At 38.8% G+C, this 23,351-nt stretch overlaps 11 protein-coding genes across 11 annotated transcripts; 7 read left to right on the forward strand and 4 right to left on the reverse strand. All coding sequences in view use genetic code 12, as the record gives it.

The window, feature by feature from the left end:
* Positions 1-502: 502 nt before the first annotated feature.
* On the forward strand, positions 503-2,158 carry SCW4 (Scw4p; the record flags this gene model as incomplete). Its single annotated transcript, XM_036806906.1, has 1 exon — positions 503-2,158. One exon carries the CDS (start codon positions 503-505, stop codon positions 2,156-2,158), a length of 1,656 nt encoding a protein of 551 aa, XP_036663795.1.
* Positions 2,159-2,428: 270 nt separating this feature from the next.
* Positions 2,429-4,891, forward strand: CPAR2_106510 (uncharacterized protein; the record flags this gene model as incomplete). The annotated part of the gene is made up of 1 exon (XM_036806907.1): positions 2,429-4,891. One exon carries the CDS (start codon positions 2,429-2,431, stop codon positions 4,889-4,891), a length of 2,463 nt encoding a protein of 820 aa, XP_036663796.1.
* A 199-nt stretch (positions 4,892-5,090) lies between these two features.
* Positions 5,091-6,110, forward strand: CPAR2_106520 (uncharacterized protein; the record flags this gene model as incomplete). Its single annotated transcript, XM_036806908.1, has 1 exon — positions 5,091-6,110. One exon carries the CDS (start codon positions 5,091-5,093, stop codon positions 6,108-6,110), a length of 1,020 nt encoding a protein of 339 aa, XP_036663797.1.
* A 187-nt stretch (positions 6,111-6,297) lies between these two features.
* On the reverse strand, positions 6,298-7,248 carry CPAR2_106530 (uncharacterized protein; the record flags this gene model as incomplete). Its single annotated transcript, XM_036806909.1, has 1 exon — positions 6,298-7,248. One exon carries the CDS (start codon positions 7,246-7,248, stop codon positions 6,298-6,300), a length of 951 nt encoding a protein of 316 aa, XP_036663798.1.
* A 2,563-nt stretch (positions 7,249-9,811) lies between these two features.
* CPAR2_106540 (uncharacterized protein) lies at positions 9,812-11,065 on the reverse strand (the record flags this gene model as incomplete). Its single annotated transcript, XM_036806910.1, has 1 exon — positions 9,812-11,065. The coding sequence occupies one exon, from the start codon at positions 11,063-11,065 to the stop codon at positions 9,812-9,814; it is 1,254 nt and encodes a 417-aa protein (XP_036663799.1).
* Positions 11,066-11,233: 168 nt separating this feature from the next.
* On the reverse strand, positions 11,234-12,724 carry FRS2 (phenylalanine--tRNA ligase subunit alpha; the record flags this gene model as incomplete). Its single annotated transcript, XM_036806911.1, has 1 exon — positions 11,234-12,724. One exon carries the CDS (start codon positions 12,722-12,724, stop codon positions 11,234-11,236), a length of 1,491 nt encoding a protein of 496 aa, XP_036663800.1.
* Positions 12,725-14,295: 1,571 nt separating this feature from the next.
* Positions 14,296-14,469, forward strand: CPAR2_106560 (uncharacterized protein; the record flags this gene model as incomplete). Its single annotated transcript, XM_036806912.1, has 1 exon — positions 14,296-14,469. One exon carries the CDS (start codon positions 14,296-14,298, stop codon positions 14,467-14,469), a length of 174 nt encoding a protein of 57 aa, XP_036663801.1.
* Positions 14,470-15,779: 1,310 nt separating this feature from the next.
* Positions 15,780-18,200, forward strand: CPAR2_106570 (uncharacterized protein; the record flags this gene model as incomplete). The annotated part of the gene is made up of 1 exon (XM_036806914.1): positions 15,780-18,200. The coding sequence occupies one exon, from the start codon at positions 15,780-15,782 to the stop codon at positions 18,198-18,200; it is 2,421 nt and encodes an 806-aa protein (XP_036663802.1).
* A 634-nt stretch (positions 18,201-18,834) lies between these two features.
* CPAR2_106580 (uncharacterized protein) lies at positions 18,835-21,654 on the forward strand (the record flags this gene model as incomplete). Its single annotated transcript, XM_036806915.1, has 1 exon — positions 18,835-21,654. One exon carries the CDS (start codon positions 18,835-18,837, stop codon positions 21,652-21,654), a length of 2,820 nt encoding a protein of 939 aa, XP_036663803.1.
* Positions 21,655-21,819: 165 nt separating this feature from the next.
* Positions 21,820-22,620, forward strand: MGM101 (Mgm101p; the record flags this gene model as incomplete). The annotated part of the gene is made up of 1 exon (XM_036806916.1): positions 21,820-22,620. The coding sequence occupies one exon, from the start codon at positions 21,820-21,822 to the stop codon at positions 22,618-22,620; it is 801 nt and encodes a 266-aa protein (XP_036663804.1).
* Positions 22,621-22,715: 95 nt separating this feature from the next.
* Positions 22,716-23,318, reverse strand: CPAR2_106600 (uncharacterized protein; the record flags this gene model as incomplete). Its single annotated transcript, XM_036806917.1, has 1 exon — positions 22,716-23,318. One exon carries the CDS (start codon positions 23,316-23,318, stop codon positions 22,716-22,718), a length of 603 nt encoding a protein of 200 aa, XP_036663805.1.
* Positions 23,319-23,351: the final 33 nt, after the last annotated feature.

The raw sequence follows: 23,351 nt of genomic DNA on the forward strand, positions 1-23,351 counted from the left end.
CAGGTGTAATAATAACTTTAGGTGACGAATATTGTCCATCTGACATGTCACAATAAACGTGGTTGCCTAATTAGGAATGCTCATTAGTTTACAAAAATGCTGCAAATGATGAGCTACCAACCAAAAAATTTAGCTTTATTGCCGTTTTGGGCAATAATGGATCACCGAGAAAGAACACAAAACTATCTTTTCTGTCTTTATTTCAGTAATGATAGAGACCCATTAGGGAAAAGCACATTGTATGACAACATGATTAGGACCATATAACCTGCCTGTGTCATGTACATATATAAATAGAGATTCCCATATGAAATAGGGCGTTTGAAGTTTCTTTGCTTATTATCTTTTGTCATTCCGCCAATTGATTTGAAAAAATTTGCAACAAATTTGAAACGTTGATTCACTCCTTCACACAATCAAGCACTGAAGACGCCAAAATTTTCTTCTTTGACAATTCATTGCTAAATTCAAAGCCACCGTCGTCACTTCAATATCATTCCACATGAAGTTTAGGCTCGTCGCTGTAGCCCTTGCTGCCGCTAGTTTCACAGAGGCAGCCCCAATCAAACGAGGCTTGCTTGAAGATTTGTTTGGACTAGATGGTACGACCACAACAACGGCGTTAGCCGGAGCTCAAGTTGCCGCTGCGGCCCCTACCAGTACACAAGTCACTGCGCCAGCTGCAGCACCAACCACTACAACCTCCAACACGGGTGGATTTTGGGCAAACCTATTTGAGGGATTCGGAAGCGGTTCTGACACAACTGCAGCGCAACCTCAAGTACAGGCAGCAGCACAAGTAACCACCCCGGCTGTTGCTCAAGCAATATCTACATCAGCGTCTACCCCCGCTTCTTCATCTGGTGGGTTTTTTGCCAATCTTTTTGATGACTTTTTTGGATCCAAACCATCTACTCAAGCTGCTACTGCTGCTGCAACTCCTGCTGCTGCCACTCCTGCTGCTGCCACTCCTGCTGCTACTTTCACAACACCAACTACACAAGCTGCAAACACTATTGTTGTTTCCCAACCCACAACCACATCTTCTCAATCCAGTTCTAGTGGGAACTCCGTGGAGGATTTGTTTGCATTCTTACTTGGAAGAAGCTCCTCTCCGGTGGCTGCTGCTACTGCTACTCAATCTACACCAGCGTCTGGAAGTTCAGCTAGTGGGTCGAATAGCGGTTTTTTTGGACTTGGCGATGAGTCAGATTCTGCAAGCTATGGAGCTTCCTCACAAGCAGCAACATCAGCAATTGTAACCAATACTTACCAAGGTGGCTCACCAGGAAAATATACGGGATCAATCAATACTGCCACTGCCACTGCCTCAAATGGTGGAAGCGCGGCAGGTGCCACTGCTGCAGCTGGCTCCAAAGGTATAACCTACTCACCATACAAAAAGGACGATCAATGCAAGTCAGCTTCTGAAGTAGCCGATGACATTGCAAAGTTGAGCTCCTATGAGCTTATTAGACTCTATAGCACCGATTGTTCAGGTATTGAAAATGTCTTGGCTGCCATGGGGTCCAGTCAACTACTTTATTTGGGATTGTGGAATATCGACACGCAGTCTGTCCAAAGTGGATTATCTGAGATAAAAAGTGCTATTTCAACGAGCTCTCGAGGATGGAGTCTGGTTCACACAATCGCGGTTGGTAACGAAAGAGTCAATGCCGGAGAAGCAACGGTTTCACAAATGCAAGATGCTGTTGACACTGCCAGACAATGGTTGAAATCAAATGCTGCCGACTACACAGGTTATGTCGTGACTGTGGACACTTTAGTTGCCTATGTTGCTAATCCGCAATTGTGTGAAATGTCAGACTACTTGGCAGTGAACTCGCATCCCTATTGGGATGGTGGAGTGGACCCAAGTGATTCTGGTTCTTGGTTGGAACAACAAATTTCAAACTTGCAAAGCGTTTGTGGTACCTCGAAGGATGTACTTATCACTGAAACTGGATGGCCAACACAAGGAGACGCTTACGGATCTTGTGTGCCATCAGTGGCTAATCAAGTAGCTGCTGTCAAGTCAATCAAAAGCTCGTTGGGATCCAAGGTGATCATGTTCACAATGTACAATGACTATTGGAAAGATCCTGGTGCTTATAATGTTGAGCAGCATTGGGGACTTTACGGGGACCCCTCAGAATAGATCCTTAATTGCAGCAATCACTGACTTTGATACCAAGCTGACTTCATTTATTCAATTCTTAATTATATTAGTATACTCAATACAAAAGGTTTTTTACAGACGTTTCTTGGTGCTCCTATCATCTATAAATCTTACACTTGTGTGTATGTGACATGCGCTACCGAATTTGGTACTCTTTTGTAAAATCAACAAACGACAAGTAAAAAAAAAAGAAAAACAATCTGGCGACACTTCTCTTCAGGATTGTCAGTGCATACCATCCCGCCCATTATGTCTGAAAGAGAGAGGAAAAAGCTTCTGACAAAGCTCAACACGTTGTTTGCCGAGATTTACAATCTCAAAGATAATGGCGAATTTGTTTACAAGTATTTCCAAACTTTGCCATCAAGAACGGGTACCGACTATTACAAGGTGATCAAGAATCCGCTCTCGCTTCATGCTATTGGTAGAAAATTGAAGCAACTCAAGTATATGGATGCTCAAGAATTTGTCAATGATTTAGCCTTAATCACTTGGAATGCGAGGTATTACAATCTACCCGGGTCAGATGTTTACAAAGATGCACAAGTGTTGGATAAGTTTATCACTGATGTTGTAATTCCCAAATTGAGAACCGATAAAGCGGTTCTAAATGGCACAGCCTTGGTGTACCCACATCTTGGTGAATTACCAGACGAAAGAGATCGGGATGTGCCAATAGGTACACCTAGTTACACGTTTAATCAACCAACAGTAGATTTAACTCAACAATCATTTGTTCAGGAGAATTCTCCAATTACAAAAACCGAGGAGTTTGAAATGAGCGTCACTCCACAAGCTGAACCAGCATCAATATCAAGACCTTTAGTGCGCACGTCTTTCGATAGAACACCTACACTCAATGCCCCTGTTAGGAATAAATACGCCAGACATCATCATAATCAACAGCAGGCGGAGAGCGGTATAAGAAGAGGACGCCCACCTATTATTGACAAACCTTTTGAAACTCGTATCAAGTCCGTATTGAAAGGATTCAAGAAATTACGTGACAGTCGAGATCGGTTGTTGATTAAACACTTTGACAAGCTTCCTGATAGCAAATTGTACCCTGACTACTATCAAGTTATAAAGGACCCTATAAGTTTGAATGAAATCAGGACCAAAGTGAGGAGTAGAAAGTACAGCAATGTAGATCAATTCATTAACGATTTGGACTTGATGTTTGCAAATTTTCAGCAATACTTTCAACGCGATCCATATAGTGAAGAATTCATGGACTATCAACAGTTTAAAAAGGAGGCGAATGTGATTGTGCAACATGAATTGAGCAAGAGCGATAAAGAAGTCCTTATGTCGACTTCATCAGCAAGCGATGGTGTTTTGCGTTTCCCATTGGAAACGTTAGAAGTAGGCGGATACTCGTACAAGATTGGGGACTGGATATTGATGAAAAATCCAGCCGACCCGGACAGACCGATTGTGGGACAAATTTTCCGTCTTTGGTCAACTGAAGATGGTAAAAGGTACTGCAACATGTGTTGGTATTATCGACCTGAGCAAACTTGTCATGGTGTTGACCGTTTGTTCTTTCAAAACGAGGTTTGCAAAACGGGTCAATATAGGGATCATTTGGTAGATGATATTGTTGGCCCATGCTATGTCTTATTTTTAACCAGGTATCAAAAAGGTGATTTGCCGGAGGGTGTTATACCTTCTACTTCCCCATGGTTCATTTGCGAGTTCAGATACAATGAAAATACACATGTTTTCAATCGAATCAGAACCTGGAAAGCATGTTTACCGGATGAAGTGAGGGACGATCCAGAACAGCCATTGATTCCATTACATGAGCCGCGTAAGTTGATCAAGTACGATTCTCCAATAAAGTCTACATTGGACCCTGGAGCAAGACTCAACGACCCAATACCAGATCCTGTACCCGGTACATCGAGCTCACCACCTATCAGAGGATCAGTATACATTACAGCACCAATTCTTAATGACGACTTGGGTCAATACACAACTAGTCCAAACACCGTACCATTGCCCGAACATGATGATTTGAAGTCCGGTAGAAAAGCATATTTGTTCACGCCAATATCACAATTAAAAGGTGGTGGTGGGGCATCAGGCGCAGTTTATGCGACAAGTCCGGCTTTGCCACATGGCTCTCCGAACCACGAGCCACCAAGACAAGCCATAGGACTGATGTCCAATTTGCCGTTGACTAGGTCTGCTATGAGTCCACCATTAGGTGATGTTACTCCTATGGGATCTGAAGGATCTTCTCGTTATCAATTACACCAACAAGATGACAAGCCTATGTTACCCGCTAGCTACAAATCTTTGCACGATCTGTTACAAGAGAACAAGAAGTTGCAAGAGCAGCAATTGCATCAATTTCAGCAACAACAAAGCCAACAGATTTTCAAGCGCGCATTGACTCCAACGCCAACAAGCTTTGTCCCTACTGGTACCAACTATTATAACAGCGTGCCAGCTTATTCTAATTTGTATGCCGGTGGTATTTTGTCCTACAGTGTGGATGCCGAAGAACTAGGTGATTTGAAGGAATTGGTAAACAAACGACAAAAGAAGAATCCTGACGGTGATGATGTTGAAGACGTTATATTTTATCGTGCGCCTCCAGTGCAGCTTACTGGTAGCAGGATAGTAACAAATCTGAATGTTGAACTTGGTCATTCAGCCAAATATTTGGCATGGAAGATCAGAAACGAGGCTGAAAGTAAGTAAGAGCGTGCAGGTTGCTGGCGTTCGTTTGTGTATTATAATGTTTAAAAATTCAGACGTAATTTCATCCTCTTTTTCGCTTTGCGCACTATCATTGGCACTAGAAACAGAAAGGGAGAGAGAGAGAAAGAGAGAGAAAGAGTTCACCCATAAAAGCCCACAACCTCCAGTGATTACTTCTCCTCCACCACACTCAAATGTTATGAACAAGCAACTTGCCGAATTTCAAGAGCACTTGCTCAAGTCGAAAAAAATAATAGCACTAGTAGGTGCTGGCCTTTCTGCCTCGTCTGGGCTCCCCGTCTTTCGAGGGTCGCAAGGGTTATGGAAAAACTACAACATGATTGACTTGGCTACTCCAGATGCTTTTTACATAGACCCGGGTTTAGTGTGGCAGTTTTATTCATGGCGAAGGTATAGTGCTCTTAGAGCAGAGCCAAACAATGGTCATATAGCATTGGCCAAATTATCACGTATACCAAATTTGAAGTATTTAACAATCCTGCAGAATGTCGACGGATTGTCGAGTCGAAAACGAACAGGTGACTCGGATGAAACTCATGTGCATGACCCAAAGAAATTATATGAGATCCATGGAAGTTTGTTCACATTAAAATGTACAAGCTTCATGTGCAATCAAGTGGAAAAGAACAATTTTCATCAACCATTGACACCAGCATTGGAGGATACTGAGTTTGAGTATTTGAACCAGAGAAAGAAGAGAGGAAGAGATGAGGATCAAGCATCGCAAGATAATGTGATTGATCCTATCTTGATAACCAACAATCAAGATACTTTCACTGCAACTTCTGCTTCGCCTCAGTTTCTGCCAGTGAAAACAATCGACGAAAAAGACTTGCCTCGTTGTCTGGTATGTGACGGACTCATGCGTCCAGGAGTTGTGTGGTTTGGGGAGTCTCTACCGTTGAATTTGATCACGGGAATTGATAGTTTTATTGAGCATGGGGAGCGACCCGACCTAATCTTGGTGATTGGAACTAGTGGGACTGTTTATCCAGCCAATAGCTATGTCGAGAGAGTAAAGTTGAAGGGTGGAAAAGTGGCTATTTTCAATATGGACATTGAAGATGACGTGGCAGAGGGTAGAGTTGATGGAACTTGGGGGTTTAAAGGTGATGCAGCAGAGTTGTTGCCCAAAGCTTTGGAGCCGTTGATTGGAAAGATTGAGCGAGGTAAGTGCGATCAAAAGTGTACGGAGTGACTTTATTATTGGCGAATGTATAATAAGAGGGGCTTTTATACGGGAATGAGATGGTGAGTTGTTATGTCTTGACAACTGTATGTCTCTACAACCCTTTAATTGTTTTGTCTCTAATAGAAAAAACGTGCAGCATCTCCTTAGTATACTCAAATAGCTAATCTCACTCTTCTATCTCTGTTCACCTGCTTCACAGTATCCGATTCACATTTGGAATCCATGTTTTCCCACGTATTGGCTTGTAGAACGGATTCCCCACATTTACAATCGAGGGTGTTCTGGATGCAGTTCCTGTTACTTCTTCATTTGAAACCATAGTCTTTGATATTGTTTCCGATGAACTTGATACTTTGGACGTGCGACTAAATGTATCGATAGATGTGATTGTGACTGATGGTTTCAACGGTGGTCGCCACTGTTGGGATGCAACTTTTGTAGATTTGCTTACTTTATTGAAACGTTGTGACTTGCTAGTGTTGGTGAAGTTATAGGTGAAAATGTCTTTACCTTTTAGTTGTTTTGCATCGAAGGATTTACTTCTAGTAGCAAGTGAAAGGGATAAATGCTGTCTGGTCTCAGGATTTATGTCAGACATTTGAGGTCTCTGGTCCGGCATAGGTGTCAATGCAGGCTTGATAAAATTCTCTTCGTCAGGAATTTGCAACGGTGAAGCTAAACTAAAGACTTTTTTGTGGCACTGTGGGCTTTGCTCGATACTCAAAAGATCTCCTAACCCCTCGTGATTATACACTTCCAATGGTTCCACAGGTCTCAAGTTTTCTGGAATAGGTAGATCATTGAAAGGTGATTCGATTGGCGGTGGCTCCAAATTGGTGTTGTTGGCTATTGAAAGGACCTTGAATTGTGCCCATTGGCTTTCACACAGCTCAGTCCACTGTAAGCCAGAAGTGCAGTCATTGGTGACCTCGTCACAAAAGCTAAACGGTTCGCAATCAAATTTATCGTCCCTTGTTGACGAAACTGTGTTTTCTTCCAAATGAGGTAAAGGTTCTGCAGAAGTATTGTTTGTGGTGATGGACGCGAGTGTGGGTATGGCACTTAGCTGGGGATATAATTGTTCAAAACAAATAGAAGTATCCAAAAATGCACTTATCATCTCATCGTTGTTGATTAGCTCCATAATTGTGGTTTTCAATGTATCGGTGAAACTTTGCGCAATTCAGTGTAGTCTCAACGAAAATGATGGGCAATTGACTGTTTTTATATCAGCACTAATATTTTGATTTTTACCCTCTTACGTATGGAGGTGAATGAGATTGTATGTAAGTATATGTATCTGTCAAAATTATTTCTTGTCGAATCTTGGATGTATCAGGTAAGGAGGTCACTCTAGTGGCGGTCACTCTCTTTTGCCAAATTTGCTTGTCAAATGATACAGAAGTCAGTCAAGTATGAATAGTTACCGTGCTTTAACTGGTTACCAACTTCAAAACTTCTATGGGAATATTTAGGTGATACTTTTATATAGGCTCTGTTTAAACCTGGTTGATTAGGCGAACCTTCAATGTTGAACTTAATGTGCAAAAAACAACTTTGCCTCTTTGATGTGTAGTCTGTGATTTTGTACTGTGGTCTTTTGCCTGCACCTTGTCAGGTTAATGAAGTTGCAACTGTGAACAACTATGTTGACGTCTGGCTCTCTGAATCGAAAGGTTAATTGGACGTGCCAAGTGTGGTAATTTTTTTTTGATTTCACTTACGACAAGAAAAGTTTGAGTTTTCCTAAACTTGGCAGGCGGTTGCACAACTGTATTTGATACAGTTCTTACTGCCTATATTGAAGGGATAAATGAGTGATGCTGTAACGTCGATGGTGACCAATTGTTATGTTTAGCCACTGAGTAAAATTATGATCAATGTAGCGTTAAAACTGTCTTAAGGTTTGACAAATCTTGGATAGTTTCACTAAATTGGTGATTAGAATTAATAATTCTGGGCGATGGTTGTGGTGATGCACTGAAAACTGGCCAAGGAAGTAAATGTGTCTTTCAAAATGTAGGGTGAAAGAGTGATGAAACTGAGTTGAAATTGATATTGAAATTGAGCGTTGAGATCACGGATTCGAAAACCTCTTTCAGCCCCACTTCATTAGGTTTGTTGCTAAGCTATATATGTCTCTCCTTTTTTTCACTTTTCCAGCACAATCTATTATTTTTCATCAAGAACTTTTTGTTTGATTACACAAAGCTGCTTTTGGTCTTTTGTGCACAAAACTCCTCTTATGATGTGTCACAAAGTTTGCAAATTACGACACACATAAAAGAAGCAATGGAAGCATCGATTTTATGACCAATATTATTGGTGATGATATTGAATTGTTCTACATTAAAGAAGATAGAAAGTGATTGTTTCCCACTAGTAATCACCACCTCATATACAGGCAATTGAATGCTTAACCTGGTATTTTCAGTTTGAGTGGTTGTCAAAATACACGCAGTTATCTTCTCATCTGGGATAAATGTTTTAGCGCCCATCGCCTTAGACTAAAGCAAGCAAAAAATCGAATACTTTATTGAAACTAAAAAAAAACCGAACTCAAAATGGAGTGATGAATGGAGAATACCTCTCATACAGAGGAGGACACGGGATGTAAGATCTCGTCGCATTTTCATTGAATAGTTGAGTAGGTGAAGGGTTCCCGAGTGAGTGATATCTGCCGAAGCCCCATTTCTCTGTACCGCGTTTTAAACAGCACCGATATGTGGACAAAATTTCGAGCAACCATCAAAGCTTTGTACATACTAAAGCAAGAAAAGGAAAAAATTTTGGATACACCATTTGACTATATGCAAGAGCGATCAACTGTCAAAACCTAATTTCGGCAACATCTTACATTACATATATAGATCTCTAAAGTATTTTCAAAAAATCTTTTCAACTTGATCATCCATTCCTAAGCTACGGAAACCCAGTGCAATACAGAAAAGTTGTCAACTGATTTCGGAAACAGATAATGGTGACCTCTAGTCACCACCGGGCCACTCTGATGTTCCGTAAATACTGCCGAAGTCCGAGCAACCATATTACGGTTTTTGTGGCTATTAAATGCTTTTGCACCACTCTTTCATAATTTCGCCACTTTCGTCACTTCAAAACTTTGTGTATACAAAGTGTTGTACGCCCCAGCAATTCATAGACATTGCCGTTCTGGCCCAAAGAGCGTGGAGCTAGTTGGTTCCAAGGCGAAGAAGGGGTGGAAGAGCATAATCTTAGGGAAGAAGCTCTTATTGTTATTGCGATTGGAGTCAAAATTGTCGGGGGAAAAAATATACAAAAGAGCTCTCTATTGGAGAGTGAAATGACGATTTAAACTTTGTCCCACAAAGTCGGTGAAAAAAAAGGAAATGCACTGGACGCTAATAACACTACTGGCAGCCTTTGCCCAGCCACAATAAAACGGTGTCGTGTTTATGGTGGACTAAAAGACCAAGTTTATGGTGGATTCAAAGACCAAGTTTGTGGAAAGTTCTACACTTTCTAGACTAAGTACTACTGTGTATTGGCAATTCAAATATACCAAAAGAAATAGTTTTGTAGTTGCATGAACAGTCATGAAGCGACGACCACTCAGCACTGCTTTGACGACAAGGTAAAGTGGAGCTCTTGCAAGTAGCAGTCATTGAACCATCCAGCCTCCACTTTAACCAAAACCGCGCCCCATTAAACCGCACATCTTATGAGTTTCACCCACGCAATAGTTCCTCATCGAATTTATCTTGCATTACTCTTTGCGGTACAGAGTCTGCCTCGGCAGGCAATCCAATTTGTAAATTGGCATCAATAAGCAACTGATTACGTACCCAAAGTTGTCTTTTTTCTTTGACTTTATCCTGTAGCTGGTTTGATACGATTTTATTGATTTTCAATCCAGTGTTTAATTGATGCAATAAAGAATCATGTAGTTGCTTTAGTTGAGACAAGTCTCTGACTTTATCAACATTTTCAGCTTCATCTAATATGTGGTCCTGTGTTTTGTACATTAATCCTAAAACTTTTGAATCTTGAGATAAGAATTGTAGTATTTTTTTACTATTGATTTCGGGAGTAGGTTCCAGATGATCTGACCGGTACTGCTTCTTGGCTATGTTTATAATATCGTTATTGACGTCATTTTCGTTGATGAATTGTTCATTTTCTTCTGATTTCAAATTTAAAAATTGTTTAATTCTGATGTCACTCAACTGATATTGTCTTGTGTTAAGTGGGAGGTTTTCCACATCGGCGATTGTGAATGTGTCACCGTCCTTGCTATTAACTTTTTTCAATAACTTGACGAATTCATTATCAAACCACCATGGCATTTTTAACTCAAAATCATCATCAATAATCCTAGCATACTCCCCATCGGTTAAACTCTCCAAATTAAAGCCCAAATCCAATTGTCCTCGCCTTGCACTCTCCTTTAACAAACTTAATTGATCCTTTATGTTGTGTAAATCATGAACTCCCTTTACATGCTTAGTTAAGGCATCTGATCTTGTGAAATGTTTCTCACATTCCGGTATAGGGCAGAAAAATGGCTTTTCGCCAGTATGTGTTCGACAATGTGATATTAGTGAGAATCTGCTTGGTTGTTCAGCCCCGAAGCGTGTACAATTTTCCCACATGCAAATGTTTTTCGGATTGGATGATGATGATGATGATGATGACGTAGGCTGAGGTCCTGTGGTAGGAGGCCCAATGTGGGTATTGTTGACATGATTGACTAGACTGGTGAGATTAGTGTGCTCCTTGTCATTGCATTCACTCCACTTACAAGTAAACTCTAAAATTGGAGATGCTTGATGGTTGACAGGACGGGGTGTAAATTCAACTTCTCGTGGTGCCGATCCTGTACCCGTATTCTGAACGTCTGCCGAGTCCGCTTCTGACATAGTTGCTTCTATCGACAGTTTAGCATCGCTTGGTTCTAATTTGATCTCACTAGCTCCATCCATTGTACATCGACTAGCAAAGGTATTGTCGTCGGTGGTGGAAAGAAGAATCATTTTTTCTTTTTTGCTTTTCTTTTTCGCAGTGAAACCTTGTTTGGCGTGTTTGGTCGCCGCACAAGGACTTCTTTGCGTATATACATTCTCATGTATTTCTATACATTTCTAACGACCCTATAATAACTCATCCAATCTGGCGGCAGGATTAGTTTCAATAAAATCTAGTGACACCTTATGTCCCAACAATTCTCTAATATTAGACACACCATATTTAATCATTGTTGGTCTTTCCAATGATAATCCCCAACCCAAAACCCTCAAATTCTTGGGCAATCCCATAGTCTCCAACATTTCTGGTCTAAACATACCAGAGTTACCAATTTCAACCCATTTCTTCAATCCTTTATGATATGCAAAGATTTCCAATGATGGCTCAGTGTATGGGTTGTACGCAGCTTTGAATCTCAAGTCATCAACACCCATTTTACCAAAGAAATCATCCATAAATCCAATCAAGTCACCCAAAGTAATGTCATATCCAGCAATGACACCTTCGACTTGATGAAATTCAGCTAAATGAGTAGCATCGACGGCTTCATTTCTAAAAACACGATCAATAGAGAATAATCTTGTTGGTTTAGGATCTTTGGCCAATTTGTGCAACATGGCGGCAGATATGGCTGTAGTGTGTGTTCTCAAAACCATCCTCAATGACTCTTCTGCTTTCCATGGGTACCTATACCCAATAGAGCCATATTTCCCATCTTGATGTACCTGTTTCACATTTTCCCAGTATATCTTATCTTCTGGCTCTTTAGCCTTGACCGGATCTTTCAAATAAAAAGTGTCTTGTAAATCTCTAGCAGGATGCTGTTGGGGTACGAATAATGTATCGAAATTCCAGAAACCAGACTCGACATATTGATTCGATGGCATTTCTGTGAAACCTAATGAAAAGAAAATTTGTCTGAATTCTTCCCTAACCTTGTTTAATGGATGTAATGCACCTGATTGTGGGTAAACTCCTTCTGAGTTGAAGTTGTAAGGTTTGAATTGAGCAGTTTTCCACGAGTTGTTTAAAATCATATCAGAAGTAATGTCAGTTTCGAGATTGACAATTTCAAGGGCAAATTTGGGACCCTTTTCAATCTTGTAACCAACAATTTTTGTCAAATTAATCAACTTTCTTTTTTTTAACTCGGTTAATTCCTTCTTGTCATCCAATGATCCATTTTCTTTTATAGCCTTCAATTCTTCCAATACTGTATCAGTTGGTAATTCTTTTACATTTGCGATCAATTTATCTCCATCTTTGCTCAACCATTTATTTTTGAAAGCTTTACCTTGCCCAACGGCCCCTACCGGTCCCAATTTCTCTTTCAATTCAGAAATGGATAAACTGTTTAATGCTTTCAAGACTTCATCCACCACTTGAACTTCAGGTGTTGCACCAGCTTCAAGATATTGTTCTGCTTCCTTGGTCAATACCCAATGATCTTGCTCAATCTTGGAGAAATTTACCATTTCTTTTGACCAGAGAGAGGCCAAGTTGGAATGTAAAGTGTTGGCATCAATATCGGCCAATTCTTGGACGTCTAGCGTGTTTTTAACAACCCCACTGTTTGAATCCACAAGCTTCAAAAGTTTCAACTGTATGTCTGACATCCTTGGATATTGGTAGTGAAGATTCTTTGCCAAATATCGACTAATCCAGAATCGTTTGACTTATGATGATTCATTAACTGAGAAAAAAAAAAAAGTGAAAGAAAAAAATTTATTCACATTTTTGAACAAATTGCACGCAAGAATTGTGTGTTGTGTGGGTAATGTGGTGGGTAGTATGTTGCAAAGGCTGGTGCTTGTCTGAAGTTGTACACATTAGTGTAGGTGGCAGTAGATAGCTGTTTGACATCGGGTTGAGTTTCTTCAAAAGATGAAGTAATGAATTTGTCAAACAAGAAAAGCGCAATTGTTTATCATACACAATGAAAAATGACAATTCGTATGTAACAAAGCTAAGATATATTGGACCTCTTAGTCTGTAAAGAAATCTGTTGTTTCTATTTTTAGATATATGCTAGTCTTGAACTAAGAGTCACGGGCATGAGTAGCATTCTGAAGAGGGGGAATCATTGCACAAACAATTCAATCTGTCTACCTACCTGGTAGCATTGGCTTTTATATACAGGCGTTGACGAGCAACGCCATAAAGTGTGCAATGCGCATTTGCTTAAGTCAAATTCTGTATACGTATGATCTCATAGTAAAACAAATGTATAAAATGATACGTGGCGAAGCAGATCACAGCCGCATACATTAGATACCGATAGAAGCGGTATTGATCATTCATTTGTTTGCTTTGCTTTTGTACTTTCCTGTGACTATGCGGTTAGAGCAAGACTGTTGTTGCTACTCTACCTACTCCGTAAATCCTGTCACAACTGGGCCGAGGTTGTTATGCATGTTTTCATAAATGGATTATTTGTGAAAGTTTCTGAACCTGATTTCACACGAGAAAGAGAGAGAGAGAGAGAGAGAGGGAGAGAGAGAGAGAGAGAGAGAGAGAGAGAGAGAGAAAGAGAGAGAGAAAGTTATTGAATCATTCCTTTTATTGGAAAGTTATAGATATGAAAATGTCGTTGTCATGAACTTCAGTAGTAAAGAGCTCCTACATAGCAATGAACAAATAGGTAGTGTCCGCATGATCAAAATTTATAGCTTTTGAATTTGGATTTTTGAGATCTCGAGAAGGCTTAACAATCAGAGTAAAGTGAAACGTTTTTTTCTCATATTGTAAACTCTCCTCGAGGGGCTGATTTAAGGAGGGAGGGGGGGGGAAATTATTGTAATTGTTTCAAGTCGTTGGAATGAGAATAACGTCATTCACTTTAAATCAATGAGGAAATGGTGTTTGTAAAAACAAGTGACAATAAATAAATGGCAATGCCGAGCCGCACAAATAGCAAACTAAATTAAAATTCTCTGTTTTACAATAGCAAACAATACACAAAAACCAAACGAAAATACATATATTACTACACGCACATACACACACATAGTACATTTAATGAAGAAAACAGTCATCCTAAACCACAAAAGTGTCTATATATATACAAAGAGGATCAAGAAAAAGGAACCTAAAGTCTATAAATAGTCATTGAAATTCCCACTTCTCTTTTTATAAACCGTTTTTTGTTTAACGAACATCCCACTTTCTACAACCACACACACACACAATGCCTTTCACTTGTTCAGATATTATCAAGATCATTGCTGCCATCATCTTACCACCACTTGGTGTTTTCATGGAAACTGGTTGTAACAGCAGTTTCTTTATTTCCATTATTTTAACCATTCTTGGTTACATTCCAGGTATTATTTATGCGTTGTATGTTATTCTAAGGTATTGATGAAGAAAATGGGAACTTAGGACGGCTGCTGCAAAGTGAGAAAAGAAAGAGGGAGTTTAAAGTTGCTACATGAGACCACAGGTGAGAGGTGGCGTTTTTTTTTATCAACCTCAATCATATTCAATTTTTTGACTTGACTAAATGATCTTTAAAGCTTCATGTTTTTAGGATTTTGCAATTGATTAAATTTATAATGAATTTTACTCCAATGGTTGACTATACTGTATCTGTAGGTTCCTTGTTCTGTTGCCGACTTTTTGGTCCCTCTTTGGTATTGCGCTACTCAAAATGAAATTGCTGTTGCACGGCTGATTGAAAAACGTGTAGCAACAGTATACAAGAGAAGCTTCGTGTGTTTCATTTACTTTTTATGTCTCTTGATAATACCATTAAATGGTTTGGTTGTTACTGGAGACCCTGTAATCATTTTTACTTTTGGGGGATCTTCACTAACAAATTCCCACGAAGCACACAATATTTTAAAGATTATGATCGGACAAAAAAAAAGAATAAAAACTTTCAGAAACATCTATATCCACTCCTCGAATGTTAAACATCACTTTTTGCAATTTTAGTAAGCGTCGAATGTTACAACAGAGTTTATAGAACGAGAACAACAAAGGACAGTGTGAGATAACATTCACATGCATTCAATATATGCCTTTTCTTTCTTCTTCTCGCCATAAGCAATTCCATCGTTTTCGCAATAAACATATACACACGCGAATTTTATTGAGCCCTTTAATATGTGTGAATATAACAAAGAAATACACGCGTAGTTACCCCCTCTTCTTGTGCTTGACTCTTGCATCCACATACACTTGCATGTCAGAGGGTGGTGGAACGAGACGCTTAGTGTATATATCTATATGGCCTCTTTTTGCCAAGAGCCCAAAGGTCTGGCTCCTCCTCAAGATGGTTTCCACCCCTTTTTGTGTAACTCTCTGTGAATTTCTTTTTTGCTCTTTTTTATTTTTTTTTTCCGCTTTGTTAAAATGGAATTTCAATAAAATCTAATAATATGTGCTTTTGGAATGAGATAGGAACTTACGTTTAAAGATTTACTATCGAGGGATTACCAGCACCACCGCCACCATCACCGCATCTACTTCTCAATTCACATTCGCTATAGCTATAAAAATATGCTACCCAGAAGTTCCCGGTCCAATATGAATCGGTTCCCCTTTCTAGGCAGACTACTGAATGCCAAAATCATCAAAGTCGTACTAGCAATAGTGTTGATATTCAATTTATTCTTTATAACTTCACTAATGTTTGACACAAGCAAGTCACGAAAAAAAAAGTCATACATGTCAAAGATAAAGCTACCGAAGCTTTCATCAGGTAAAAAGAATACCAAAGTAATAACATTGAAGCCTGGTCCTAACCATAAACTACAATATCATCAAGGATTAGGCGGTGCATCGTTTGATGATATTCCAAAAGTAATAGAGGTGAATAATGCTGATATAAGCTATACTGGTGGTTTAGAACTGGAGTCAAAGCAATTATATCCCGTTTCTGACAAACCGTATGAAGAGTTGGACGATGATGAAAAAATTTTGCATAAATTGAACCAAGTCACTAAAGACAAGGAAAAATACTGGTTGGGACACACTGAACTAATTGATTACGAAATAAAAGTGAATGTCAAGGATTTCTTGCCAGAAAATTGGGTCGATAAACCGGTTTTATTCTATGATCCGAGATTCACTTTATCAATTTATCTTTCAGAAATACGTAACCAGTACTTGACAAAAAACCCTGAAAACTCGCCACATTATAAGAACAGTATTGTCGTGCCATTTGCGTGGTCCGATTGGGTTGATTTAACGATGTTGAATCAAGAATTGGTGAAACCTGAGAATAAGAGGAAAACATGTGAATACATGAAAGCCACTCATCATATACCAACCAAAATCCGCGATTACTGTATAAATAATGTTGATATTGGAAAGAAAGAATTGGATGAGATGAAACTTCCCCTGATAGATTATGTACCTGGATTTGCAGTAAAGAAATCGCCCACAAATAAGGCATCCAATGAAGTGAGAATGTTGGAAGGGAAGTCACATTTATTGACATACGCAGCAAACCCGTTGGCAGTGATATTTTTGACCAAGCATGGTGTTTATGAGGCCAAAATTGATGAAAAGCAACGTATAGTTGATGGCACCTTGTTTGAAAATTACATCAACCGTAACAACATACCACGCGATCAAGCTGAACCAATCACATTAAACCCAGTAAAGGAGTTTCATTTTTTACTGGAACAAGTGAAGCCAACGGTTTTAGATGCTGAAGAAGATGAATATGGATTATTTGCAAAAGCCAAAGAAGGTTCTTCATCCAGCTCTCGTGAAATCTATTTACCTCAACTGGCATTTGATTATCAACAAGATAAAATTGATGCACAAATCAAACATTACGAAAAAAGATTGAAAATATTGCATGATTTAACTACAAATGAACTAACATTCAATCAACAAGTGATTAATGAAGTTCGATTAGAAAGAAATGAAAAAATGTATTACGATGGGTTAAAATTTGCCAACAAGTATTCGTTGAAGAAAGAACCAACTCATTTCCGAATGGCTAGATTGAATTTTGGTAATGAAGAGAATGATCATGATGCTGGATGGCATTATGAATGGAGGTTTTTCAACGGTGCTCTTCGATATTTGAAACAAGGGTGGACAGAAGAGGAGTTACTAATTCGAGAAAAAGTTTTGTTGGATCGAATCTTGCGAAATTGGTTTAAATTTGCCAGTGAAAAGGGACTTGTTTCATGGATTGCCCATGGTCCCCTTTTATCCTGGTATTGGGATGGATTATTATTTCCCTTTGATGAAGATATTGATATTCAAATGCCAGCCAAAGAATTGGCCAAGTTTTGCAAATTGTATAATCAAACATTGGTGATTGAAGACATCAATGAAGGATTTGGCAAATATTTCGTTGAATGTTCGTCATTTATCCATCATCGTGGTAAATCATACAAGGAAAATCACATTGATGCACGATTCATTGATATTGATACTGGATCATATATTGATATCACTGGATTAGGAGTTAGCAATGAGCCTGTTCCTGAAAGATATTTTGACCTAGTTGAACAAAATGAAATTGAAGGTTCAGTAAGACAAGTTTATAATTGTCGATTCCCTCATTTTTATTCGCATGATGAAATATCACCATTGAGATATACAATGCTTGGTGGGGTTCCAGTCTATGTGCCTAATCAAATTGAAACTATTCTTCAACAAGAATACAAAAAGGGTTTAACTGGATATGATTATGATGGATTTTTCTTTGTCGATGCATTAAACCTTTGGATACATCATACAAAATTGGAATTTCTATACCCCAAGAATGAAATTTATACCAATTGGAAAAAGAAACAATTGAATGTGCCTCGATTCACCGATTTGGTGCAAAATATAACTCAATCTCAAGTGGTTGAATTACTAGAAAGAGATGAAGACATACTATTGGAATATTATTTAACCAAAGATGTTACTGATTTACACAAGATGGAACTAACCCACATGTTTAATATGCCTGATGGAATTGATACCAAGATTGGTGATATAATGGGGATGAAAACGCAAACTGAGATCTCTCAGGATCAAGCTTACCACAAACTAACGTCAAATTTTAAATTTCAAATACCATTTAGAAGATCATTGTTTAATTATGAAATGATTGATCGACCTAGACATCATCACTAGAAATAAGAAGAAGAGGAAGAGGACACAGTTTTGCCTACATTAATATAGACCAGATATGTTTGTAATTTTATATGTTTTAATAACGATAACACTAATAGGAATTAGGGTTGGTTACTCAAGCAGTAGACTGTGGTTTTACGTCAAAAGATTCTGATATAACTCGTCGGACATAACCGTTCTTGTTGGTTGCAAAAATTTTAAATCTCTCTCTCTATCTTCCTTTCCATCTGTCTATCTCGATATATCTTCTCCAAGTCACACGACTTTTATGTAAAAGTTCCTTTGATGTTTGCGTTTTTGTGCACAATTCCAATCTTATTCTTTCATGAGGCACAGCAAATGCAAGAAGGAAAAGAAAAAAAAAATACTGTACAACCTTTGAGTTCTTATTTACAACCAAAGTGCAGTGCTTCTTCATACCCTAATATCTTTCAGACTTTGTTCTATAGGTGATTACAACAACCAAAAGGGTGCGTGAAGAACTACAAGAACAAAGAACACCCATACGGTAACTATACCGAAACAGATTTTTTTTTTTTTTCATTTAAACCAGTTGTTATTGAGACAGCAGAGATCGACACGAACTTCCCTATCAGCACCTCCTCTCACTCACGACTCACATAGCATTACAAATATGTTTGATATCAAACTTCTACGGAACATATTCCTTGTCATTTTATTCATAAACATCTTTTATTTTGTCAAAGTGTACCGACTAGAGGAGGAAAAACTTAAACAACTAGCTATAGCTCATGCTACTTCCATAGATTACACTACTGATGATCAAATCGAATATGACAAAACCAAGGATTATCATATGTTGGAGCCAAAACAAAAGATTTCATATCTACTAAATAAAGTCCATGAAAACCTGGATAATCGATATTGGTTAGCTGATACTTCAGTTGAAAACCCATCAGTTGTCATAAATCCACTTGAATTTCTACCGCCTCGAGAATACAATTATGTTGAAACGTGGCAAAACAAATCAGAACTACATTACGAACCGAGGTTCACTCTTGCTGTTTATTTGGATGAATTGAAGCATCAATTAAGATTGCATAACCCTACTAATGAGAAACTGAAAGATCACTTGATTCGAATGCCTTTTGCTTGGTCTGATTGGGTCGACTTAACCATGTTGAATGAGGAAATTTTAAAGCCTATTGATGAACGTAGAACTTGTCAATCTTTACAACTGCGTGCCAATAAGAAAACCAAATACCCTAAATGGTGTAAGAACTTGGTTGATTTGGAAGACGAAGAGGTTGAAGAAATTGGTTTATCAAGAGATGATATGCCAGGATTCATCGTTCGAAGCTCACCCATGAATAAAGCCCATCACAAAGAAGTAATGTTGCAGGGGAAAGGTCACTTGCTAACGTCTCAAGAGAATCCGATTGCAATGATATTCCTTACTAAAGATGGAACGTATGAAACACAATTGATGGGTCAACGTCAGAGGTTGGTGCGTACTGATTTATTTGAAAAATATCTACAACGTAGGAATTTAGATCCAATGTCAGCTGACTTGAAAGAAATTGAAATGAATCCACAGATTGAATTCAAATCACTTCTTGAAACAGTACCAGCACGTCCCTTGAATGAAGACGATGATATCTACAAGATGAGACAAATCACTAGACAAAAAGAATTCAACGCATCAAGGGAATTATATTTGGATAAGGACGCTTTCCATTACAAGCAAGAAGCAATTGATGAACAAATTAGTGATTACGAAGTCAGATTAAACAAGATCAAGGAGTCAGTCACCAATGAGTTAAGATACGATCCAGCTGTAATTGCACAAAATAGATTAAACCGACATGAGATAAATCATTATAATGGGTTAAAGACTGCAAACAAATATTCAGTTGAAAAAGAGCCAACGTATTATAAACTTGCCACTTTGAGAAAGGATAAGAGTAATAGTGACGCCGGGTGGCATTACGAATGGAGATTTTTTAATGGTGCTCTCAGGTATATCAAGGATGATACTTGGACTTTGGAACAATTGGAAGTGAGAGAACAAATCATTCTTGATAGGTTATTGAGAAACTGGTTTAGATTTGCTGAAGAAAAAGGGATCATTTCATGGATTGCCCATGGTCCTCTTTTGTCTTGGTACTGGGATGGTTTAATGTTTCCATATGATATCGATATCGACATTCAGATGCCTAGCTCCGAATTGAATCGATTATCGGCAAATTACAATATGACATTAGTGATTGAAGACGTTAGCGAAGGGTATGGGAAGTACTTGATTGATTGTGCAACTTTTCTACACCATAGAGATGTTGCGAGAAAAGACAATCACATTGATGCTAGGTTTATTGATATCGATACTGGTACATATATTGATATTACCGGAATTGGTATCAACAATGAGCAGCCACCACCAGAGTACGATGGTTATATCAGAAACAAGCAACGAAAACAGGAATCAGTTGAATTGTATATGGATAGGAGAAAGCATTGGTTGAATTTTGAGAAGATTAGTCCCTTGCATTACTCAATGATTGGTGGTGTTCCAGTGTATGTTCCAAATGATATCATGTCGATGCTAAACAATGAATATTCAGCAGGTACTAGATCGTACTATTTCGGGGGTTACTACTATGTTCCTTGCTTGAGATTATGGTTGCAAGTAAACAAGATCAAACCAATTTTCAAACCGGAGCAATATGAAGCAAAGACTAAAGTTCGTGAGCGCGAAAAGCTAACAGAATTGATTAAGAATATCGATGATGAAGGTAAATTGAGACTTTTGGAAATGCATGAAGATGTTTTGATTGAGTATTATCTCACTCACAAGCTCACTTCATTGCATGAAATTGAAAAGAAATTTATGCTTGATCATACATTGCAACAACTGATGTTTGATTTACTGGATAAAGTAGAGTATCATCAGTTGACATCGCGATTCAAGATGGGTTCTCCTTTGAGAAAAAGCTTGTTTGATTTTGAGTATTTCGAAAGATTTAAGCATATGAAGAAACCAGAGATTCAAGTTGACAATGTTGAAGCTGGTGAAGCCAACGTCTATATCGAAGGTCCGATTTTGCATTCAGCGTCAACACCAGGAGGAGATGTTACCGTTGACAATTCTCAAAATCGAGTCAATGATGAGCAAGGTGAGGAAGCTGCAAGTGGGTATGACAATGATGGCGGAGCCGACTTTGATGACGATGATGATCGAGGAGACTCGAACGACCCCGATGATAGAGACGATTCACAACAGGCAGCAAATCAGGCAAATGAGATAAAGAAAGCAGCTGCAGGAGGTGTTCAAAATGCACAAGAAAGAGTAGTTGACAATACACTCGAGGAAGGCAAAGAACTGTTTGATGATAGTGACAGAGCTGAAGATTTGCCAGAGATGGATGGAAGAGGAGACTTGTATGATTCTGAGTTATTTGGGGATGACGTGGGTATAGACAACATAAATAACTAAACTAATGCATTGTATTTTAATATGTACTTTTTCCTTGTAGTGAGAGGCTCTACTATAGATACGTTACTGTCGCGCCAAGGGGCGATGTTCCGAAATGAAGGAAAAAAAATCACAACCGTATAAAGTTCCCACCACATTGTTTCATCCTAACGACTATTCGTCAACATGCTTCATTCGACAAAATTAGTCTTCAGGGCTACGCCACAGGCATTATGCTTCCCCGTGCGGTCTTATTCACGTTATGTCAGAACTGTACCAAAAACTGCATCGGCAAAAACTACATCTAAACTTGCACCTTCCATCACAACTGAAGATGAAGTAGCAGAGCAAGACCCGTCATTGCAAGAACCACAAAGTGCTACATCAACTGCGTCATTTGCCTTTCATGATGCTCCACCTGAAACGAGGTCGGTTTTAAACTCTTCAACCAACAACAATATCGATTGGTCGGATTCTTATCATGGACTAGGCTCGCAACCATTTTCAAGAGAAATTGCTGATATATTATTAGCACCGATTAAAGATCAGGACATTGAGATCAAACCCGATGGGCTTTTGTATTTACCAGAAATCAAGTATCGTCGAATTTTAAATAAGGCATTTGGACCAGGAGGTTGGGGGCTAGTACCGCGTACCGAATCGCTTATCACGAAATCACAAATTTCCCGCGAATATGGCTTGATTTGTCATGGAAGATTGATTAGTATAGCTAGAGGAGAGCAAGATTATTTTGGTGGTGAAGAAAAAGTCACTACGGCATTGGAAGGATGCAAGAGTAATGCATTGATGAGATGTTGCAAAGATTTAGGAATTGCTAGTGAGTTATGGGACCCTGGTTTTATTAGGAAATGGAAGGCCAAGTATTGTGAAGAAGTGTTTGTTGAACACGTTGTTAATAAAAAGAAGAAAAAGTTGTGGAAGTTGAAGTCAAACAAGAAGATAGAATATCCGTATAAACAATTGTAAGAATGACCTTTGTTTTGATTGAAAAGGGACTGTATAAATATTGTACATAGGGGTGGTTAAATAAATTTTAGCAAGTTCTGTGTTTGATCTTTCTTTCAAGGTTTGAAAATACCACGTCCAACACCCAACTCCTCCACTGTTTGAGTAATGGGTCTTCTTTGCCAAACATCCCAGAATCCTTGTTTTGGCAAATCTTTGTTTTCATTAGCCAATTCATATTTGGCATCTGCAGTTGGACTACTTGTAGATTGAGCCCAGTACGCACGGTCAACAATAGTTGCTAATGAAGTACCCAAAGCACCCGTTATTATCTTGTGTTTTGGTGGCATAGATCTAAAAGCCGCACTCAAAACGACCGTATTGGCAGCAGTTAATCCCCAAAATGTATTCCAGCAATCATTCTTTTCTCTTAAATTAGCTACTGATGATTGTACACCTTTGGCAACTGTTAGGAACGTGATTGCGGCAATGGGGATTTCCAATTTGAAAGTGGTTCTTTTCCAAATATACAAAAAGGCGTATGATCCGACGGTTGAATAAAACCCAAATTTGAATAATTGACCAACTTCTTTACGGGTATCAATTGGATGCCATTCGGGGTAGCCCAAACCTTTACTGAAATTGGCTAATGGGTTTGGAAATTTGTTTCTGGCATCAGGAAGTGGGACAGCTTCTGCAACTTCTACCTGTTCTGACATGGCTGGTTGGGGTAGGGTGGGGTGTGATCGTAT

This window comes from Candida parapsilosis, contig 005569 (assembly GCF_000182765.1).
Source record: "Candida parapsilosis strain CDC317 annotated contig 005569".
Lineage (NCBI taxonomy): Eukaryota > Fungi > Ascomycota > Pichiomycetes > Serinales > Debaryomycetaceae > Lodderomyces > Lodderomyces parapsilosis.